The 24767-nt window shown below is 37.0% G+C and overlaps 1 protein-coding gene across 1 annotated transcript; it reads right to left on the bottom strand.

The window, feature by feature from the left end:
* On the bottom strand, positions 23715-24518 carry LOC109835553. The gene has a single exon (XM_020403523.1). It carries the CDS (start codon positions 24516-24518, stop codon positions 23715-23717), a length of 804 nt encoding a protein of 267 aa, XP_020259112.1.

Genomic DNA, 24767 nt, shown 5'->3' with positions numbered 1-24767 from the left:
TTGGATGATGAGATATTTATGTGATCACTATCACTTCCTCAGTTATTTCTTGCACTATCTTTTACTTGCTTTTGTACCTACACCTATTGTTGACTCTGCTAGATAGATGTTAATTGTAATGATGAAACATGTTATTGCACGGTGTGGTGCATGGCAGGTTTGACATTCTTGGTTTCACCTTGGACTGCAACCTTGTGTGAACCCAGGGGCGTCACACGAATCCTGGTAGGCTTCGTGCACGTTGGCGGTCGACCGCGGCTGTCGACCGCTAGACTTTCTGGCTTCTCCTATGCTGTTTCCTGTAATTCTTCATGAAGTAATACTTGACGAGCCACAAGGTTCTTACAGTACCCATTATCAAAACTGTGCTCACTCCCATCATCAAGAGAAGCAAGATTACTATCTCCACTAGATAATGTTAAAATTCAGGAGCTTCACACCTACTTCTCACCTACCTGGTTACTGTAACTCACCAAACAATTACTGTTCCACCAACCCCAAAACACTTTTCCACCAGCCCTTTTGAAGGCTATAAATAAAGGAGAGTTGTGAAGGGTTAGATCATCGAAAAGAGATCCAAGTAGCAGAGAGAGAGAATATTTGTATTTGAGAGTATATATAGTGTGTTTGTACCACTAAGGAAATAATAATAATATATTTCTTATTGTCCACCACTCCTCTCAACTCAACAAGTGGTATCAAAGCCTGAATTAGGATGCATATATCTGCTTATCGTATGCTCTGTGGCTGCCACCAAAGGTGGATCCTCCACATCAGAAAATAAGTTAGATTATCATTTACCCTTTGAAGGCACCGGTTTCTATTCACGAGTATGGTTACTATTCACGAATATGGTTACTGTTCATAAGTACGATTACTGTTCATGTGAAATAGTGAAAGTTGTAGCTAGTGATAGAAGCAAGGCGGTCAGGGGCCTGCTCTCTCCTATGGTGATCTTATTAGCATTCTTGAAGGCCGAAGTTCGTGTTCAGTCCTGGACTATGAAGTTGGTTGGTCAAGGACCAGACTTGCGTGGAGATACTAAAGCAGTACCAAGTCACGATGGCGGATCTGACAAATACGACTACTACACTCAAGAAAATCAATGGTAATAACTATAACTACTGAGAGATGTGAAGTCCTATTTACAAGGACAAGACCTCTGAGAGGTCATCGGGGGTGCTAAAACTACAACACCTCGAGAGGCTGGCAAAATACTAAGGAAGTGGAACATCAAAGCCGACAAGGCTATGTATGTGCTGAAGACAACAGTAGAAGAAGATCTCGTAGATTACATGTGATGCCAGAACTCCAAAGTAGGAATGAGATACGCTCGCCACACTTTTTTCGAAGAAGAATGATGCTCGCCTTTAACTCCTGGAGAATTAATTAATGACCTTGCAACAGAAGGATCTGACAATCAGTCAGTACTTCAAGCAAGTAAAATCACTTTTTTCAGATATTACTCAACTAGATCCAGATTCTAAAGTATCCGATGGAAGGATGAGGAGAATAATCATCCATGGTTTATGACCAGAATATCACGGACTTGTTGCTGCTACACACGGGTGGCTGACTCAACCAACATTATTAGAGTTGGAGAGTTTGCTCGCTACACAGGAAACTCTAGCCAAACAAATGGCCGATATTTCAATAAAATGTGAAGATGAAGCACTTTTCAGCAGCAAGAAGAGAGGCAAACTAAGGGGCACGAGGAAAGAGTATGGAAAGGCTGGTTCAAGTAGGCAGCTAGGATGGCCATACGCTGACAGAACACAACAGCATGAGGAGCAAGGTGATCGTCGAGCAAGGAGAGCTGGAAGTAGCTGTTATAACTGTGGGAAGAAATGACACTTTGCCAGAGACTATCGCTACAAAAGAAGACCTACAGAGGACAATGCTGCAACATCACGCAAATGTCAAGATGAAGAAGAACAATGGGATGCCCAATCATCCGTGGTCATCATTGAAAATGTACCAGTAAAAGAAGACGAGGTTGTTGGTATGGCACTAACCTCGATTGTAGAAGAATCCGAGTTCACTTTTGTAATAATTTCAATTTGAAAAGAAATCAGCTATAATAAAGATTAGATCGTCGATTTTGGCTGTTCGGGAAACTTATCAACATGAAAGAGTATAAAGGCGGTCGAGAAATTGTGATAGCGAACAATTCAAGATTACCTATCTCACACATCGGAAAGATTGCATTTACGCCGCGCCCCAAATCAGATATAACTACAAGATGTATACCATGTACCGGGTATGAAAAAGAATCTTATATCTGTTTCCCAATTAATAGCTTTTGGAAACTATGTAGTGTTTTGGCCACAAGATGTAAAAGTCTATCGAAACTTGAAGCTACCAGGAGAACATGTCATGGAGGGAGGGAATGTAGAATCTATCTATGTGATGTCGGCAGAATCAGCATACATAGATAAAGCTAAAAAGAATAAGACGGATGATCTGTGACATGCTCGGCTTGGCCATGTGAGCTATCATAAGCTCAAGATTATGATGAAAAAGTCAATGTTGAAGGGGCTTCCACACTTGGAGATTCGAGGAGGGACCATATGCAAAGGTTATTAGTACGATAAGGCGCATCAATTACCGTATCAGGAGTCACAGTTCAGAGCCAAGGAACATTTGGAGCTTGTACACTCAGATGTATTTGGTCAAGTAAAACAAAAATCAATCGGTGGGATACGGTACATGATCACTATCATCGATGATTACTCGAGGCATGTCTATATTGATTTTATGAAGGAAAAGTCTGAAGCACTCTCCAAATTCTAGCAATTTCGAGATGAAGTCGAAGGAGAACTCGACAAGAACATTCATTGCCTACACACTGACAACGGGGGCGAGTACACATCGAAGAAATTTTACGACTACCTGAAGCAGCACAAGATTCGACGACAGCTAATGTGACCAAATACTCCACAGCAGAATGACGTAGCCGAAAGAAAGAATCGTCACCTCTCTGAAATTTGTAGAAGCATGCTTCATGAAAAGAACGTGCAAGAATATTTTTGGGCCGAGTGTATGAAGCCTGCGACACACGTGATCAATCAAGTACCATAACCAAAGCTGGAGTTCATGTCACCCTTTCAGAAGTTGTGGAATACTAACCCAACTGTAACTCATTTCAGAATCTTTGGTTGTGTATGTTATGTCTTTATACTTGATCACTTATGCAGAAAGTTTGATAAAAAGGCTGTAAGATGTATATTTGTGGGTATGACAATAAAAGGAAATGATGGAGATGTTGTGATCCCATAATCGGACGATGCTACACATCAAGGAATGTTGTGTTTGATGAAGCCTCGTCTTGGTGGGCTTCATAAGAAGTTGCACTCCCAGACTCTAGTAATCTGGAGGATCAGTTGTAAAAGAAACTGGGGGAGCCAGGTCATGAAGGACTACAACAATTAGAGAAGATAGAACTAAGTTATCCTACATCTCTGAAGGAGAAGAATCCATAAAAAACTAGTGTTCGTCAGATAATATCAGAAGAGGAGCACCCTAACTAGATGGAGAATATCGAAGAAAAACAAACTGAACAACTTCGAAGATCAACCAAGCCTAGGAAGCCGAATCCCAAGTATGCTAATATGGCTATTACGAAAGATGTGAAGGAGCCATCTACCTTAAAAGAAGCACACGAGAGTGCAGAATGAAGACAAGCAGTGAGAGAGAAAATCCAAGCATTGAAAAGGAAGTTAGAATTTTTGGACTTGTGGATAGAGAAGTAGCTGCTGAGGGGGAGTGTTGAAATTCAGCAGTTTCACACCTACCCCTCACCTACCTAGCTACAGTAACTCACCAAACCATTATTGTTCCACCAACCCAAAAACACTGTTCCACTAACCTATTGGAAGACTATAAATAGATCAGAAGAGTTGTGAAGGGTTAGAGCATCGAACAGAGATCCTAGTAGCAGAGAGAGAAAAAGAGAGAGAGAGTATATGTATTTGAGAGTATAGTGTGTTTGTACTACTAAAGAAATAATAACAATATATTTTTTAGTGTCCACCAATTCTCTTATCACAATAGATAACATGCATACTTTTTGGCATGCCAAAGCGAATTGTTGGTTGATGTTGGAGTCATTGTAGACGTGGGTTTGTAAATTGGTACATTGGGCTAGGCCAACGGTATGAGCCCCAAAGAGAGCAGTCATATCTCGTGCATTGAGGCCTTTGGCGAAGAACATAGAGGTAAGAGTCGAGAGATCTGGAGGTGGGAGGTTGGTGTTGGCTGCGCTCGCTTGCTGTTTTTGCATCTTGGCGGCCTAATTGTACTTGCCATGATGGACCGACTAGCTAAATTTGATTAAAAAATTGCATTATTAGCTATCTGATAAAGGTCTAAGGAAAAAAGAACGGTTAAACTAGTTAGGCATTTGTTAGCCCAAAAGATTAAATTAACTAACTTTGGTAAAATTATTCTAATCAATATGATTTTTTAGTGTTTAAGAATAATGAAGAATGTGTTTACTTTCTTTCTAAATAAAAAAGAGAAATCTCTTAACCCGTCTAGAGAAGTTGATTAATAAACCCTTATATTTTTTTCTAACTAGATTTTATACATGTGCAATGCACATGGTTAAATACCATGATTAAGTATTTTTAGATTACTTTCTAACTAAAATTTCTTTCTCAGTTCCGCTTTAATGGTTTATGCTCACTTTTGTCTCTAAACTTGTATATTGTGATTATTTATTTTTCATTGATGTTTGTTTAAATGAGCTACACCCAATTTAAAATTTCATGTTGATATTTGAATTGATAGAAAATAAATATAATTTGAAGCTAATTTAAATTTTTATATTATTTTTACTAACATGAAACCAAGCTTTACATGATAAAGTACAATTTTGCAAAAGTGAAAAATATTGAAATAATGTTATACAAGGAAGGTGAATATTTGAAACCAATAAATTAAAATGATTGGTTAATAGTATGCTAAAACGATACTGTAGGCATCTAAAAATGCCTAAAGGTGTCCGCACGCAGATTGAGGCAAAGAGAAGATGATGAACGTCATCATTCGAGTCAAGAAGGATTATCTGAGTGGCCCGCATGCTTGTCGGTCAGCTTCAAGTGTCATAAAGAAGCTAACAAGAGTATAAAGCTAGTTAGCGAAGCACACAAACGACAAGATAAGCAAAACGGTAAAAAATACAAGTCTGGGAAAGTCGGGAAACACCAAAAAGCTCAAAAGAGCTCGGAACTCGCGTGGCGCATGGGTCACCCAAGGGTGACCCGTGCTCATGCTGGTCACCGCTTGGTGACCCGCGGCCGCGCGGGTCACCGCGGTCTTTCTCGCGCCCAGAACTACCGTAACGCCCAAAACGTATTTTAAGCTGTTTCGATCGGTTTCTTCAGTTCCAGAGCTTTCTAACTGATTGGATATCATCCACAAACATGGTTAGGCCGTTGTCAACTGAAGATATAACCAAATCTCTCATTCTCATCCAAATACCTCGCATCCGAAGCCCTATAAGTGCAAGCCTAGGGTCTTCTTGCATGGGGGCGAATTATTATCAATACGAGGAGGTGCTGCTGGATTAAAGAGTCAAGGAGTAAGAAATTACAGCAAGGGCTAGTAAGATCTCGGTGAACTTCAGCATATAGAATAAGTCTTTCGAAGGATCTGAAGCCTGTTTCCACCTTTTCTTGAGATTATGCTTGGTCTTAATTGTAAGACCCCGTAGATTTTGATAATTTATATATGTGATTATTAGTGAAAAATAATATTTATTTATGATAAATATCTTTATGACATGGTTGTGCATGAAATCTAGCATTTTTGAGCTTATGAGAATGTATATATGCATCAGTTATGAGGTTGAGTTTGCAAATTTGCAAATCATAAGCATCAGAGTCGAAGAACTCAGTTTTTAGCTCATGAGTCGACCCATGACTGTCATGAGTCGACTCATGATATCATCTCCCTTTGTCATAAGTCTTTGCTGAGTCGACTCATTATCTTATGAGTCGACCCATGAGTCATGAGTCGACTCATAAGATAATGAGTCGACTCATCGAGGGTTTTCTGGGTTTTGTGGGTCGGGTTTGTTTAGGCTTTGGGTCGGGTATTAACTGTTCATATATATTCTTCTCCACCCGAAAACACTTTTTTCTTCATCAGTTCTCCCCAGAGAAACCCTAGCCTCCTCTCCCATTCAAAACCCTAGTTCGTTTTTGGGCATTTTGGGAGATTTTCGGGGGATTTCAGCAGCTTCTTTTGGATTGCAACGAAGGGGATCGTTCTTCATCACATCTGAGGTGAGTAACATCTCACCCAATCCTTCTCCCATGCTTTCAATAGTTTACAAACGTTTCTTATGAGTTTTATTGAGCCTAAGACTTATTTTCAAGTATAAATCAATGTTCTTATTAGGGTGAATGCTAGAAATCATGCGTTTCAAATTTGAAATCCTCACCAACGAGTTTTTGATAAAAACCCAGATCTGGAAATTTATTTAAGAATAACAAATATGAGTTTTTATTTTGATTAAATGCTTTCACTTTTAAGAATAACAAATATGAGTTTTTATTTTGATTAAATGCTTTCACTCATGTTTAGGAGTTAAAAGTTAGGTCTAACATGCTAATGTTCGTTTCTCATGCTATATATGAATTTATCACTGCCTTATAGTCTAGAATTGATAGTGATGGAGGTGAAGATCAGTGTAGAGGAAGTATGGAACGAGATGGACGAGATGCAGTTGTGAAACATCCAGTTTTCAGCCCGTGAGTCGACTCATTACTCATCATGAGTCGACTCATCAGGCTGAGTCGACCCATGACTGTCATGAGTCAACTCAAAAAGTCAATTTCTGTTATTCATAAGTGTCTGCTGAGTCGACTCGTCAGTATATGAGTCGACCTATAAGTCATAAGTCGACTCATAGCTGATCATGAGTCGACTCATCGGAGTTTTTCCTATTTTGTTTGTATTTCTGCTTGATCATCTACTGTGCTTATACTTTCATACAGTGTTCATATATGATCGAGGGTTCTGTTGAGCTTTTGTTGAACATGAGAATGTTGCCTTGTTTATCGGGTATTAAATTGTAGTAAAATTATGATTTTATCTACACATGTAAAAAATAACTTTTCTGACACAAGCTTAGATCTGTACAGCGAGGCATGTACAAGAGTAGAATATATATACCTATACTATTAGTATTCCATGGTTCTTATACACAGTCCCCATGTTGGACTATAATCCATTAAAGTCCTCGTGTTGGACTATAATCCATTAAAGTCCTCGTGTTGAACAATAATCCATTACAGTCTTATGTTGGATAATTGCTAAACCTTGAGTATGTTTCTTAACCGAGTTTGGAACACGACATATTATATGAGGCTGGGACGGGTAGCTACCTAGGCTGGACATGACACTTATTATAGCTTTGACATATTTAAAATGTATCAGTAGAGATGGGTTTGTTTTCTTTTCTTCATTTGTTTCTTGTGTTAAGCCTCGGGTTTAGTATTTAGGGATTTACAATTTGAGATACAAGGTATATACATGAGGGTTTTCTTGTTTGGATTATTTCGCTCGACATACATATGCTCGTGTTGTAACTTCCTAAGTACTAAAACCTACTATTGTTAGTATAAATGATTTTTTCACTATTATGCAATAACTGTATGTTCTGTATACAACAAGCCCTTTCCCCTTAGGGTTGGTTGTGATGTTGCTCGCTAGCGCTTTGATGCTTGTTGTCCCTCCCCCTTTCAGGTAACAAGCCAGGAGCCCGGAGAGTCGCAGGTTGATGGCGATGCACTTTAGCTTCAGCCGTCTATTTAGTTATATTTTCTTTTGAGCTCCATTGTAGACTTTTGTGTAGACATTTAAGAGTTTCATTCTAGAAGTTGTAAAGGTTGTGTGCCTTATTTCCTCTTGTCAGACATTTTGTATTTGAGACCTGTTGAGAACTCCAGTTCATTTATTTTAGACATTTACTTGTATTTTAGTATATTAGATGATGAAATATTAATTTGATCTCTATTATTTCACCTGTTGATTCTTTTATTATCTCTTACTTGCTATTGTACCTACACTTGTTATTGACTCTACTAGAGAGATAGTAATTATGATGGTGAAACATGTTATTGCACGGTGTGGTGCATGGAAGGTTTGTCATTTCTGGTTTCACCTCGGACTGCAGTCTTGTGTGAACCCAGGGGCATCACAGTTGGTATCAGAGCTCTAGTTCCAGTATCCTTAGGATCATCCTGTGTCGAGTCGTGGAGCTAGGTTAGAGTTTCTTAGGATTCATGTATAGAGTCCGCTAAGGATTTCCTAGTATGAGTGAGGATGGTATATGCATATATCTCAAAATCTTGAGAAATTTTTTTTATGACAACTATTTTTGTTTAAAGTATATGTGTGAATACTATATGGTGTGAAAATCGTATAGTGATACATTATGTATGTATATATGTCTACTTTGACTCATGAACTCTTATTTTCTTATGATCAGAGAGAAATGGCAGGACGTGGCAGACCCCGTACTCACAGAGCCATTCAGGCAGAGCCCCAGCAGGCTCCACCTGAGCCACAACAGGCTCCACTAGAGCAGGAGCAGGCACCACCTGAGCCGTAGCAGGCTCCCCAGTACCTCATTGATTTCATGGCTCCTATCATAGCTAGGATGGCAGCGATTGAGGAGCTTGTGGTGAGTCATATCGCGACACCGACACCACTACCACCACGACCTCCAGTAGTTCCACCATAGGGGAAACTAGCCGTCCCAATCAAAGAGAGAGACCCAGAGGTAGCACCTGTAGCTATTCCATTAGCGGTACCAAATAAAGTCACGGAGTAGGAGGCTTGGCTCCGCTTGGTAGAGAGGTACCAAAAGATGAGAGCACCGGAGTTCCAGGGCTCTTCAGACCCACTTGTAGCCCACAAGTGGAAGGAGGATGTGAGTAATGTCCTAGACATACTCAATGTAGGCACAGTTCAGAAGCAAAGACTGACATCATATAGTCTGATGGGGGATGCCGGGAGATGGTACCGATTCCAGTTTCCATTAGAGCAGCGGATGATCCTCACTTGGGAGGATTTTGTTTACTTCTTTGACGCACAGTATGTTTCTTCTGCAGAACGGACCGGGAAGGAATTTGAGTTGTCCCGTTTGACTCAGGGGGACATGTCAGTTGCAGAGTTTGAGAGCAAGTTTCATGGAGTTGCTGCATTTCACGGGGATGTGGCATACAGGAGAGCGTCAGGCTCAGATGTTCCTAGCAGGGCTTCGCCCTAATCTTCACTGATACCTCGTCTCGAGGAAGTTTTATTCAGTCCGGGAGGTAGCTGAGGCCGCCACCTCACAGGAGAATGAGACAGCTATGTTTCAGAAGGACAAGGAGGGAAAGACTAAGACAGGACAGATTGGAGACAAGGGGAAGAACAAGAGGCCCTTGACAGGACATCAGCAGCAGCAGCAGGGCCCTCATAAGAGGGGACCCCAGCAAGATTAGAGGGCACATCATCAGCGCAAGTTTGAGGGGGTATGCTTTAACTGTCACAAGGTGGGACACAAGGCATCAGAGTGTCGTAGTGCACCAGCAGGAGCTCAGTAGGGTAGGGGTTCGAACCAGTAGCAACCGCGATAGCAGGGCCGAGGTCAGGGTCAGCAGATCAGGCTTGAGGCACCGCCAGTAGCACAGAGGCCAGAGGGGCAGGTTCGATCAGTCTAGCAGCAGATCAGGCTTGAGGCACCGCCAGTAGCACAGAGGCCAGAGGGGCAGGTTCGATCAGTCTAGGAGGCCCCCCAGGGAGAGATTGTCCCGTATTTTCCAGCACCAGCGGTAGAGCAGTCTTTAACACCAGGCAGAGTATATGTAGTGGTTTCTCGTGATCATGGTGCTAGTGGTGTAGTTGTGGAGGGTACGTTCCTCGTGAATTCCTTTCCCGCTCGTATTCTTTTCGATTCGGGAGCTTCGCATTCTTTCATTTCGTATGCTTACATTGATTGACTCCAGCTCGTAGATCATTCGTTAGACACCCCTTTATCAGTTTCCACCCCTCTAGGAGAGGTATCGCTTTTGGAGAGCGTTTATAGGAGGTGTATCATCAGTTTAGACGAGTCCAAGTTCATAGTCGATCTGATAGTTTTGCATATGTCCGAGTTTGATGTCATCCTTGGTATGGATGGGTTGTCATCCTACCATATTAGTATTGACTGTTTTGCGAAGACAATCATATTGCCAACGTCCGATAGGTCCGAGATAATTGTGGCCACTTCTCAGGGCAATCGCTTTGCGGAGTCGTTTCTAGCATTCATCGATGAGGTGATGCGACGGGATCAGAGTTCTGATTTATTGGAGACTAGAGTTGTCTCGGATTATCAGGATGTCTTTCAGGACATACCTGGGTTACCTCCTGTGAGAGAGGTTGAGTTTTGTATTTAGTTGCAGCCGGGCACAGCCCTGATATCCCGCGCACCTTATTGCATGGCACCAGCTGAGATGAGGGAGCTTCAGACCCAGTTGGATGAGTTGTTAGCTCAGGGTTTTATTTGTCGGAGTCATTCTCCGTGGGGCGCGCCGGTCCTCTTCGTGAAGAAGAAGGACGGCAGTATGAGATTGTGTATAAATTATCAGGAGTTGAACAAGGTCACAATCCAGAATAGGTATCCACTACCTAGGATTGATGACTTGTTCGACCAGTTGCAGGGGGTGCAATTTTTCTCAAAGATTGATCTTCGTTCTGGTTATCATCAGTTGCGGGTTCGGGAGATGGATATCCCCAAGACCGCTTTCCTCACGCGATATGGATCTTTTGAGTTCTTAGTCATACCATTCGGACTGACCAATGCACCCGCTGTATTCATGGACTTGATGAACCAGGTTTTTCGTCCCTTCTTAGATCAGTTCATGATTGTTTTCATCGATGACATCCTCATTTATTCGAGATAGGAGGCAATTCATGAGTAGCATCTCCAATTAGCTTTGCAGACCCTACGGGAGCACCAGTTATACGCCAAGTTCAGCAAGTACGAGTTTTGGCTTTCAGAGGTCAGATTTCTCGGCCACATCATTAGCAGAGAGAGTATATCAGTAGACCCAGCTAAGGTTACAACAGTGCTTGATTAGGAATCGCTAAAGACGGTGACGGAGATTCGCAGCTTTTTGGGTTTAGCAGGTTATTACAGGAAGTTCATCTAGGACTTCTCAAAGATTTCGACGCCAATTACATGCCTTACAAAGAAGAGTGTACAGTTTATTTAGAGCACAGAGTGCCAGGAGGCCTTTGATACATTGAAGGCTAAGTTGACTACAGCACCAGTTTTGACTATTCCGAGCAGCGACAGGACATTCGTCGTCTATACAGATGCATCTTTGGCAGGATTGGGAGGCGTTCTTATGCAGACTCAGAGAGTAGTAGCTTACATTTTACGGCAGCTGAGAGTGCACGAGCAGAACTATCCTACTCATGACTTGGAGTTAGCAGCAATGGTATTTGCACTGAAATCATGGAGGCACTATTTGTATGAAGTGCATTTTGAGTTGTTCACAGATCATCAGAGTCTGAAATATCTTTTCTCTCAGAAGGAACTCAATCAGAGACAGCAGAGATGGATTGAGTTTATCAAGGACTACGAGTTCGCGATTCAGTATCATCCCGGGAAGGCAAACATCGTAGCAGATGCTTTGAGTAGGAAGCATCGACATCAGGTTGCGGCTTTGAGGTGTTCATTGTATAGAGATCTTCTTACCCTTAGCCAGTTCGGTTTTATACTTGAGAATGGTGGTACCAGTGCATTTTTGGGAGCTGTGTCAGTGCAGCCATCTTGGAGTGACAGAGTTGTCAGAGCTCTGTTGGGGGACTCTTGGATCCAAATCCGTAAGGAGGGGATTTCCAAAGAGCCTAAGGCCGATTGGACCATTGGAGCAGATGAAGGTCTACGGATGAAGGGTAGATTGGTTATGCTAGCCAGTGCAGAGCTGAAGAGAGAATTACTTGATGAGGCGCACCGTACTCGGTACACAGTACATCCAGGGACTACCAAGATGTACAAGGATCTGAAGAGACATTTCTGGTGGAGTGGCATGCGAAGAGAGATTTCAGCGTATGTGGCCAAGTGTTTTACTTGTCAGCAGGTGAAGGCAGAGCATCAGAGACCGACAAGGACACTTCAACCGTTGCCTATTCCAGAATGAAAGTGGGCGGACATTTGTATGGACTTTATTGTAGGGTTGCCGAAGTCGAAGAAGGGGAATGATTCGATTTGGGTGATAATGGACCGGTTGACGAAGTCAACACATTTTATTCCAGTGAGGACTACTTATACAGCCGAGGCGTATTCAAGGATCTTCATTCGAGAGATAGTTTGACTTCACGGGGTTCCGGACACGATCGTGTCGGATCGAGGATAAGTATTCACTTCACATTTTTGGAGGAGTTTCCAGGACTCGTTTGGCAGTAGACTATCTTATAGCAGTGCATTTCACCCACAGACGGATGGTCAAATAGAGAGGGTGAACCAGGTGTTAGAGGACATATTGCGGGCTTGTGTCATTAACTTTCAGGGCAGCTGGGAAGAGCATATTCCACTGATAGAGTTCGCTTATAATAATAGTTATCACGTGACAATCAGTATGGCCCCATATGAGGCATTGTACGGGAGACCTTGTAGATCACCGATATGTTGGGCAGAGCCGGAGGATAGTTTGATGCTTGGACCGGAGCTTGTGAGGTAGACTACTGAGAAGGTAGCATTGATCAGGGAGCGGATTCTAGACGCTCAGAGTCGGCAGAAGAGCTATGCAGATAAGAGGCGAAGACCCCTAGAGTTTCAGATTGGGGATTTGGTTATGCTGAAGGTATCACCTATGAAAGGCGTGCAGCGATTCGGGAGGCGAGGGAAGCTTGCACCGAGATATATTAGACCATTCCGGATTTTAGAGCGCATTGGAGCTGTGTCATACAGACTAGATCTTCCAGCTTCTATGTCTAGTATACACAATGTATTCCATATCTCCATGCTCAAGAAGCACTTGCACGATGAGGAGCAGCAGCGAGTGTTGGATGCACCGGAGATGGAGCTTCGGGATGATTTGACTACTATTGAGATCCCAGTGTCAATACTTGCTAGAGAAGACAAGAGACTCGGGAACAAGGTGATTCCATTGGTGAAAGTTCAATGGAACCGAAGTGGAGTTGAGGAAGCTTCTTGGGAGCGCGAAGAAGACATGCGACGCGACTACCCATACTTGTTTGAGCAGGTAAGTTAATCAAAGTATTTATGATGTGAATTCTTACTTGTATATTTATATATGTATCTTGATACTTATATTTAACACTAGAATGAGGGTATTTTCACTTAATTCCTAATCTTTTGGAACACATGGTATATACATGGGGGGTTCCTTGTTTGGATTTTTCGCCCGACGTACTAGTTCCATTAGATTAGAGGTTGAGTAAGAATATTACCATTTTAGATCGTTAAGTATGAATATCACTATATGCTTATCTAGCGGTTAATATTGCGAGATGTGTATGTGTGCGGGTTGGATTAGACCTTTGTCGTGCTCTTCAAGTACCTTTATGAGTTAGATATGATTTCTGAATTTCGAGGATGAAATTCTTTTAAGTGGGGAAGAATGTAAGACCCCGTAGATTTTGATAATTTATATATGTGATTATTAGTGAAAAATAATTTTTATTTATGATAAATATCTTTATGACATGGTTGTGCATGAAATCTAGCATTTTTGAGCTTATGAGAATGTATATATGCATCAGTTATGAGGTTGAGTTTACAAATTTGCAAATCATAAGCATCAGAGTCGAAGAACTCAGTTTTCAGCTCATGAGTCGACCCATGACTGTCATGAGTCGACTCATGATATCATCTCCCTTTGTCATAAGTCTCTGCTGAGTCGACTCATTATCTTATGAGTCGACCCATGAGTCATGAGTCGACTCATAAGATAATAAGTCGACTCATCGAGGGTTTTCTGGGTTTTGTGGGTCGGGTTTGTTTAGGTTTCGGGTCGGGTTTTAACTGTTCATATATATTCTCCTCCACCTGAAAACACTTTTTTCTTCATCAGTTCTCCCCAGAGAAACCCTAGCCACCTCTCCCATTCAAAACCCTAGTTCGTTTTTGGGCATTTTGGGAGATTTTCGGGGGATTTCATTAGCTTCTTTTGGATTGCAGCGAAGGGGATCGTTCTTTATCACATCTGAGGCGAGTAACATCTCGTCCAATCCTTCTCCCATGTTTTTAATAGTTTACAAACATTTCTCATGAGTTTTATTGAGCCTAAGACTTATTTTTAAGTATAAATCAATGTTCTTATTAGGGTGAATGCTAGAGACTTATTTTTAAGTATAAATCAATGTTCTTATTAGGGTGAATGCTAGAAATCATGCGTTTCAGATTTGAAATCCTCACCAACGAGTTTTTGATAAAAACCCAGATCTGGAAATTTATTTAAGAATAACAAATATGAGTTTTTATTTATGAGTTATATAACTTTTGTTCATATAACTTTTGTTGATATGAGTCTTCAGAAATCATATCTAACTCATAAAGGTACTTGAAGAGCTTTCATATAACTTTTATTTTGATTAAATGCGTTTCATATAACTTTTGTTATATCATTTTGGATATAAAGTGTTAAGTCTTTTTCAAAATAGGTGAATTTGACATCATATAACTTTTGTTATATCATTTTGGATATAAAGTGTTAAGTCTTTTTCAAAATAGGTGAATTTGACATCACCACAAGTATAATTAAGCTCCCTTGTTCTAAAGTGTTAAGTCTTTTTCAAAATAGGTGAATTTGACATCACCACAAGTATAATTAAGCTCCCTTGTTCTTTAGTTGATAGAGGGACACCGTTGTCGCTGCTAGTTGTACATGCTAAATTTTGATGTCGCTTTGCTATTTTTTAAAAGTTGTTATTTCTTTTTTTTTTATGTGACAATATTACCTTTGATTGTTTGTGTATGCTAAATTTTTTGCTTAAAGTACGTTCTAATTTTGTATAATGAATGCTCACTTTATAACTCAATACACAAAGTAAGTAAGTTAAAAAAACACTGTAGCACATATCCTAGATGGAAATTCCATCTAGGATACTCATAACCTAGACGGAATTTCCGTCTAGGATTTTTTCTAGATGGAAATCTACCTAGAAAGTATCCTAGACGGAATTTCCATCTAGGAAGCATCCTAGACGGATAATCCTAGACGGATAATCCTAGACGGAAATAAAATCCGTCTAGGAAGCTATCCTAGACGGAAATTCCGTCTATGCATATCTTCCTAAACGAATTTTATTTTCGTCTAGGATATATCCTAAATAGAAATTTCGTCTAAGATATCGCATCCTAGACAGAAACATACTCGACTCACATCCTAGATGGAATTTCGTCTTGGGATAGGTTTTTTAGACGGAATTTTGAGTATCCTAGACAGAATTTTTTTCCGTCTAGGATGCCTCATTTTGTACTGGTGCTAACATCAATAAGTTAACTTTAGCAGTTAATTCTCATCTTATTGAAGATTTACGTTCTTATAATATGGCTCACAAAGTTTTCTATCTGTAATATGCAGATGATACTTTGATTTTTTGTAAAAATAATAGAGAACAGTTAATAGTTTTAAAACTGATCTTATATTGTTTTGAACTTGCGTCTAGTCTGAAAATAAGTTTTAATAAGAGTGTTATTATTGATCTTGAGGATAATGATCCTTTACAACAAAACTTGGCAGTTATGATGAATTGTAAGACTGATAACTTTCCCATTACCTATCTTGGGGTGCCTTTAAGCCCTGGAAGATTGAAGAAAGATGATTGTTTTCCTTTGGTTGAGAAAATAGAGAAGAGATTAGACATATGGAAAGGTAAATCTTTGTTAAGAGGAGGGAGACTAGTTTTAGTTAACTCAGTTCTCTCCTCCATGCCAATTTTCTGGTTCTCCTTCTTTTTAGTCCCTTCATGGATAATTGAAAAAATTGAGAAGATGAGAAGAAGATTTCTGTGGATTGGATCTTTAGATCATAAGGGATGTAAAAATTTGGTTAAATGAGATGAAATTTGTAGACCAAAATATTATGAGTGATTGGGAGTTATAAATTTGAAAATTATGAATAAAGCACTTTTGGAAAAGTGGCATTGGAAATGGTTCGATGGAAATTCTCATTTTTGGAAGCAAATTAGTTTTCATAAATATTTTGAAATAAGAGCTTGGACAGTGTATTTACACTCTGGAAGGTTACATTTATCACGCTTTTAGAAAAATATTTTTGTCAATATGGATAGTTTTTTCTATGCAGTACTCAAGTGGATGTGGGAAATGAAGATATATCATACTTTATTTTGGCTTGATAAATGGTTTGGCTCTTCTACTCTTGCTTCTCTATTTCCTTCTTTGTTTGCTCTCACTTCATCCCCCTATGCCAACATTAGTAGCTTGAGGAAGAAGGAACATAATTTGTGGATATGGGATGTTCAATTTAAGAGACAATTGACTGGTAATTTGGTTTCTCAATATTTTCAAATGATGAATTTTCTCAATCCAGTTAATCTTGTGCAACATGAAGATAAAAGAAAATGGTTATGGGATGCAAAAAAATGTTTTTACTGTTAAATCCTTTTTATAGTCGACTAATGAAGACAATTTATTTTCTAAGTTTCTGTCAAATTACAGTATAGTCGACTAATGAACTTTATAGTCGACTACTGAGAAATTTTTTGAATACACAGAGTCTGTTTAAACTGTGTAGTCGACTACATATACAGTTTTTCTAGAATTTAAAGTTTGAATATATGACTATTTATAGCCATTTTTAAACATTTTTAAAGTTTAAAAACTTGTCTTTTCAAGGGCTATAAATAGGTTATTTGTTCAGAAAAAATGCAGAGACTTGCATACCCATAAGCTTTGATCTTTGTGTATTTTTCAAGTAAGAAATATTCAGATTTTGAGAAAAAGAAAAGTTTCAGAAATTGCCTTTGAACATCATTCAAATACTTATTGCTTAGGCAATTTACAGAGGTTAGAATCATTCCTAAGCCACTACTACACTACACTACAAATCAAGGCTTATAGGAATTGAAGTTGTTGCTTCAAACATTCTCTCGAGTTGTTAGAGGTGTTAATCTCTTGGTTTAGAGATTGGTATGTAAATTAACAAGGTGTTTGTTAATTGGTGAAGTAATTTGCAGGGGCTTGCAAATTGATCAGGTTTACTTTTGATTTTATAAGTTTACTTAAAATCATAGTGGAAACTCTCAAGCGGGATTTGCTTGAGGACTGGATGTACACCGGATTAGTGGAACCAGTATAAAACTTTGTGTTTGTGATTATGAATTTATGAGATTGTCATTTTTCTTTGCAATTTATAATATACTTTGCATAATTTTTTAAAGAACACTATTTACCCCCCTCTAGTGTTCTATTGTATCTATTTCAGATCCTACATTTGGTATCAGAGCAAGGTGAAAGATGGCATCAACAAATACATCATAATTCAAAGAAGGTCACTTTACAAATCGTCCACCAATGTTCGATGGATTGAACTACAATTATTGGAAGTGCCGAATGAAGATTTACCTTCCATCAATTGGCTATGAACGTTGGAACGTTGTGGAAACAAAATATGAGAAGCCTACAACTCCTTTCTCAGAATGGACTACATCTCAAAGGAACAATGTAAATTTAGACTCCAAAGCCATGAATGCACTATTCTGTGCACTTGACAAGAATGAGTTCAATAGAGTGTCAACGGCCATATCTGCATATGATATTTGGCATACACTTGAGGTAACTCATGAAGGTACAAATAAAGTTAAAGAATCTAAAATTTTTATTCTTGTACACAGATTCGAATTTAAGATGAAGGAAAACAAGACTATTGGAGAAATGTTCACAAGATTCACCGATATCACAAATTCTCTCATTGGTCTTGGAAAAATATATACACAAGTGGAGATGGTAAGAAAAATACTCCGATCACTTACTTCACAATGGGAAAAGAAAGTTATCGCAATCGAAGAAGCCAATGATTTGTCAACTCTTACGGTTGAAAATCTTATCGGAAATCTTATGGCATATGAAGTTCAAATTAAAGATAGAAAGAATGATGAAGAAACAAAGAACAAGAAAGTACTTGCATTCAATACTACTTCCGATAAAGAAGATTCAGATGATGATGATGAAGAAATGGGCATGTTTGCATAAAAATTTCGAAAATTTATAAAACGAGGTAATTTTAATTCTAAGAGTACAATTTCAAATAACCCTCTTTGTTTTAAGTGTAATAAACCAGGTCATATGAAGAAAGATTGTCCAATGTTGAAGAAGAAGCAAAAATCAAGTTATTTCAACAACTTCAATAACATTCGAAATAACAAGAAAAGGAAAGCAATGGCAGTCACTTGGGATGATAGTGATGAGTCATCTTCAAATGAAGAAAAGGAAAATGCTCACATGTATTTTATGGCATAAGATGAAGTAAGTGATAATGGAGAACTTTTAAATTCTTTCAATGAATTATATGAAACTTTTGTGAGATTAAAAACATCACATAATTTTCTTAAAGGTGAAAATAAAAGATAACTTGAAGAAATTTCTGATTTAAATTCCTCTACTAATTCTAATTTTCAAATAATTGAATTGAAAGAAGAAAATTATTCTTTGCTTAAAGAAAATAAAAGTTTATCTAAAGAAAATATTTATTTAAAATCAGAATGTAATGAGTTAAAAATTCCTAATAATAGTTTAGATAAAGATATTTCTTCTTTTAAATCAAAATATGAGGATATATGTTTGAATGTAAGCAAATTCAATAAAGGTAAAGAAAATCATAATAATATACTTTCTTTTCAAAAAGAATCACAAAAAACAAAAGGATTAGGTTTTCAATTTAATAAAAATAAATCAAAGAAAACAATTTTTGTAAAACCTTCTTGTGATTTGTATGAATATAGAAATAAAAATTTGTGTAAAAAGAAATCAAAATTCTTTTCTATTTGGGTTCCAAAGGAATTAACTTCTTTACATAAGAATTTTTATATTTCTGATTTTATTAAACATATTTGTTTATCAACTAACTATTTAGGAAAATCAAACTCTTCATGGGTTTGGTTTCCTAAAGGCTAATTTAAAGGACCCAACATAGTATGGGTACCAAAACTGTAAATGTTCATTATTTCAGGTACCCAAGAAAGATAGGTGGATTTTGGATAGTGGTTGCTCCAAACATATGACTAGAAACATACAATTGTTGTCATCTTTTTAAAACAAGGATGATGGTACTGTTACTTTTGGAGATAACAATAAAGAAAAAGTCATCGGTATTGGATCTGTCGGTAATCCAAACAAACCTATCATTAATAATGTTCTATTAGTTGATGGTCTTAAACATAATTTACTTAGTATTAGTCAACTTTGTGATAAAGGTTTTAAAATTGTTTTTGAAAAAGAATCTTGCTTAATTTATGATATTGATTTAATTACTATTATTTTTAAAGGTCATAGAAAGAATAACATATATGTTTTATGTATGAAAAATATTTCAAATGAACATTGTCTTATTGCATCATCTAATGATTCTATTTTATGGCATAAAAGTTTTGGACATGTTAACTTTAAACACATTTCTAAGATTTCTAAAAAAGATTCAGTAAATGGTTTACCTAAGATGTCTTTTAAAAACAATTTTTGTGATGCATGTCAACAAGGAAAAATGCACAAATCTTCTTTCAAATCTAAAAATGTAATATCTACAAGTAGACCATTAGAATTAATTCACATAGATCTTTTCGGTCCTTCTAGAGTATCATCTTTAAATGGAAGTAGATATGCATTTGTTCGTGTTGATGATTATTCTAGATTTACATGGGTAATTTTTCTTAAACATAAAAATGATGTTTTGAATGAGTTTTCTATATTTTGCAAAAAATTCAAAATCAAAAATCTACTTCTATTATCTCTATACGTAGTGATCATGGAGGTGAATTTAAAAATGAATTATTTACAATTTTTGTGATAAACATGGTATATCACATACTTTTTCTTTTCCTCGTGCTGCTCCACAAAATAGAGTTGTAGAAAGAAAAAATAGAACTTTACAAGAATGTGCTAGAACCATGTTATGTGATAGTAATTTACCAAAATATTTTTGGGCAGAAGCTGTATCAACAGCTTGTTATGTATTAAACAGAGGTTTATTAAGACCTATTTTAAAGAAAACCTCTTATGAATTATTTTATAACAAAATTCCTAAAGTATCTTACTTTAAAGTTTTTGGTTGTAAATATTTTATTTTAAATAAAAAGGACAACTTAGATAAATTTAATTCTAAATCTGATGAAGGAATTTTTGTTGGATATTCTAATCACAGTAAAGCATATAGAATATATAACAAAGAACACTAGTTATTGAAGAATCTTTACATGTTTCATTTGATGAAATTTTTTCAAAATCACCTATTATTTTAAATAATGATGATGATATAATTGATACTATTCATGATACTCCAATGATAGATATTACAAAAGATGATAATTTACAAAATAATTTACCTAAAGATTTTGTAGAAGTTAAAAATCATCCACATGATTTAGTTATTGGAAATATTTCTGATAAAATAACTACTAGATCTCATTTTAATTTGATTGCTTATACTGCTTTTATTTCTACTATTGAACCTAAAAATATAAAAGAAACTTTACTTGATGATTTTTAGATAATTGCAATGCAAGATGAACTAAATCAATTTACAAGAAACAGTGTTTGGGATCTTATACCAAGACCTCAAAATAAATCTATTATTGAAACAAAATGGATTTTTAGAAATAAATTAGATGAATATGGTCAAGTTATTAGAAACAAAGCTAGATTAGTTGCTCAAGGTTATAATCAAGAAGAAGGAATTGATTATGATGAAACTTATGCACCTATTGCCCGTTTAGAATCAATTAGAATTTTACTTGCATTTACATGCTTTATAAATTTTAAATTATTTCAAATGGATGTTAAAAGTGCTTTTCTAAATGGTTTTATAAAAGAAGAAGTTTTTGTAGAACAACCTCCAGGTTTTGAACATGAAAGTTTTCCAAATCATGTTTTTAAACTTAAAAAAGCTTTATATGGTCTTAAACAAGCTCCTTGTGCTTGGTATGACAGATTAAAAAAGTTTCTTTTAACTTCAGGTTTTTATATTGGTAAAGTTGATTCAACATTATTTATTAAAAAATAAATAAAGTTATTTTACTAATCCAAATATATGTAGATGATATTATTTTTTGTTCTACTAACAAGAATCTTTGTCAAGAGTTTGCTAAGACTATGCAGGATGAATTTAAAATGAATCACATGGGTGAACTGAATTTCTTCCTTGGACTACAAATTAAACAATTAAAAGAAGGAATATTCATCAATCAAAGCAAGTATGCAAAAGATTTACTCAAACGTTTCGGAATGGAAAATACAACAAGCAAACCAACACCAATGAGTACTACTACATCACTTGACAAAGATAAAAATGATAAGAATGTTGATAAAAAGCTTTATCGAGGTATGATTGGATCACTTCTTTACATTACTACAAGTAGACCTGATATTATGTTTAGTGTATGTTTATGTGCTAGATTTCAATCTAATCCTAAAGAATCACATCTTAAAGTAGTAAAAAGAATTTTTAGATATATTAAAGTTACTACAAATTATGGTTTGTTTTATCCAAAACATAGCTTATTTGATTTAATATCATATAGTGATGCTGATTTTACCGAATGTAAATCCGATAGAAAAAGTACAAGTGGAACATGTCATTTCTTAGGACATTCTCTTGTATCTTGGTTTAGTAAAAAGCAAAATTCAGTTTCATTATCAACAACTGAAGCTGAATATATTGCTGTAAGTCTTGCATGTGCTCAAATTTTATGGATGAAATAAATATTATCTGATTATGACATAAATTGTCCCATATCATCCATAATGTGTGACAATTCTAGTGCAATTAGTTTATCTAAAAATCCTATTCAACATTCACGTACAAAACATATTGATATTAGACATCATTTCTTACGTGATCATGTGCTCAAAGGTGACATTTCATTAGAATTCATACCTACTGATAAACAAATAGCAGATATTTTAACAAAACCCTTAAAAGAAGAAATTTATGTTAAATAATGAAGGGAATTAGGTATATGTTCAATTGAAGATTTAAATTAAATTTTTTAAAACAAACACATATGCATACATATCCTCAATAGTCGACTAATTTGACCTATAGTCGACTACATGCACAAGTATTGCATATAATTTTTTCTGTGAATTACAGTGTAGTCGACTAATTTCATCTATAATCGACTACTCTGAGTCAAAAACTAAAAATCAACTTTCTGTCAATTACAGTGTAGTCGACTATTTTTCTTATTAGTCGACTACTAATACTGAATTCACAGTTTTTCAATTTTAAAGCTTATTGGATTTTTTATTAAATCAAACCCAAAACCCAAAACCTAATACCCGTTTTATTTAAGTAGAGTTGATCTCAACCATACATTTTTAACTCTATAAATCCTAGCCTCATATCTAAGACAAAATCTTCACCTTTCATTCTTTTTACAGTTAAATCTGGACCATACAATGAAATTCTTAAAAAAATAATAATAATAACCTAAAACTACCCACTAACTTATCCCAAAACCGAGTCTTCTTTTTCCTCTCTTCAGAAACAACAGATTCCAAGTTAGGGCATCTTCTTCTCCTCAAAATTTTTCATCAAGTTCATCAATTTTTGGAGTCTATCTGGTTCATCTGTCAGGTTCAGTAGTCGACTACACCAAGTATTAGTCGACTAATCTAGGGTTTCATCAGTTTGTGGTAAAATTATCAACTTTTTTTTTGGTCAATGAAAAATTTTATTCATAACCAAAATGTGAAATATATGTACATCAAAGACATTCGGTTGGATAAGGAGGAGGAGAATTCAGCTGTGTATGCTTGTTTTGGTAGCCTGAATGAATTCTCAGCTGATCAGCTGCGAGAAATTGCGCTGGGGCTCGAGGCCTCGGGCCAATTATTTGTCTGGGCTGTGAGGGATATCAATAGACAGAACGAAGCAGAGTGGTTGCCTGAGGATTTTGAGGAGAGGGTGAAGGGGAATTTTGCTTCATGTTGAAAGATTCTTTGGTTCCTTTCTTTCCATATAGCATAGACTGTAACTGACAGTGCTAATCTCTTAAGCTTCAACATGAAACCATTTCCTTTCAGTTTTTCACTATACCATTGAATAACACGCTCCCAGTTGCAAGTTTTCCACCTGAAATTCATCCATTCCATAGTTCTGTTCCAGATAGTAGCAGAGAATTCACATTCAAAAAAAAGATGCCCAATGGTTTCATGCTTTTGATGAGTGCATAGAACACAGGAGTTAGTATCGAGGATCCCCAAGTGACACAACCTGGCTTTTGTTAACAGTCTAGATTGGATAGCAAGCCAAAGTATAAAGGAGTGCTTAGGATACATCCATCCATCCCAGACTGTTCTAGACCAAACAACAGGTGCATTTTGCTGTATGATTTCATTATAGATAGAAGAAATCTGAAATTTACCTCCAGAACAGTACCTTGTGATAATATTCAGCACATTTGAGATATTTCCAAACTTGGATATCATTTTATCTCTCACTTTAAGCATTTGCTTCCACATCCATGAATCATTCAATTTTACTTGCACTTGCCAGATGTTTGACTGCCTTAGATAATGCCCATGAATCCATTTGATCCACAATACAGATGTTTGACTGCCTTAGATAATGCCCATGAATCCATTTGATCCACAATAGATCCTTCTTGAGGTGTATCATCCAAAGGAGCTTCATAGCCGCTGCAAGATTCCAGGCTCTAGCAGAGAAAATCCCCAAATCTCCATGCTCTTTATCTTGACATACTGCAGTCCATGATATTAGATGTATTTTGTGATTCCACAAGAATTCAGAACAGAGATTATCAATTTTTTCCAGGACTTTAACTGGGAGAACATAATTGCTAGTCCAATAGAGTTGAACACCCAGAATAACAGTTTTAATCAGCTGCAGTCTTCCTGCATAAGACAGAGCTTTCTTCTTTTGCCAGTTTTGAAGCTGAGTAGATATCTTATTGATCAATGGATAGCAGTCCATATAAGACAGTCTCTTAGAGATTAGTGGTACTCCTAAGTATCTCACAGGAAGTACTCCTTCAGAGAAATTAAGGAGAGCACAAATTTGAGTTTTTAAATCATCTCCAATCCCACTCATGTAAATAGAACATTTGTTAGGATTTGTTTCTAATCCAGACACACAGCTGAAATCTGAAAGGCATTCTTTTAATTTTGCAATAGAGTATAGATCATCCTTGCAGAAAAGCAACAGATCATCAGCAAAGAAGAGATGGGAAATTTTCAGCCTTGAACACTTTGGATGATATTTGAACAGTCTATCTTCTTTGAGCATGCATAGCCTTCTCGAAAGATACTCCATTCCTAAAACAAATAGGTATGGGGAAAGAGGATCTCCTTGTCTTAAACCTCTAGCTCCCTCAAAATAGCCATGAAGTGTGCCATTTAAAGATAGGGAATATTTTGGAGTACTAATGCACTGCATGATTCAGTTAATCATGTTCTTTGGAAAGGCTAAATCAGTGAGCATATCTTCAATAAATTTCCAATTTATAGTATCAAAATCTTTCCTTAAGTCAATGTTAAGAATAGCTCTTGGAGTTGTGGACTT

This window comes from Asparagus officinalis, chromosome 1 (assembly GCF_001876935.1).
Source record: "Asparagus officinalis chromosome 1, Aspof.V1, whole genome shotgun sequence".
NCBI classification, from domain to species: domain Eukaryota; kingdom Viridiplantae; phylum Streptophyta; class Magnoliopsida; order Asparagales; family Asparagaceae; genus Asparagus; species Asparagus officinalis.
The sequence above is the reverse complement of the archived record's forward strand: the minus strand, read 5'-3'. Positions and strand labels throughout refer to the sequence as shown.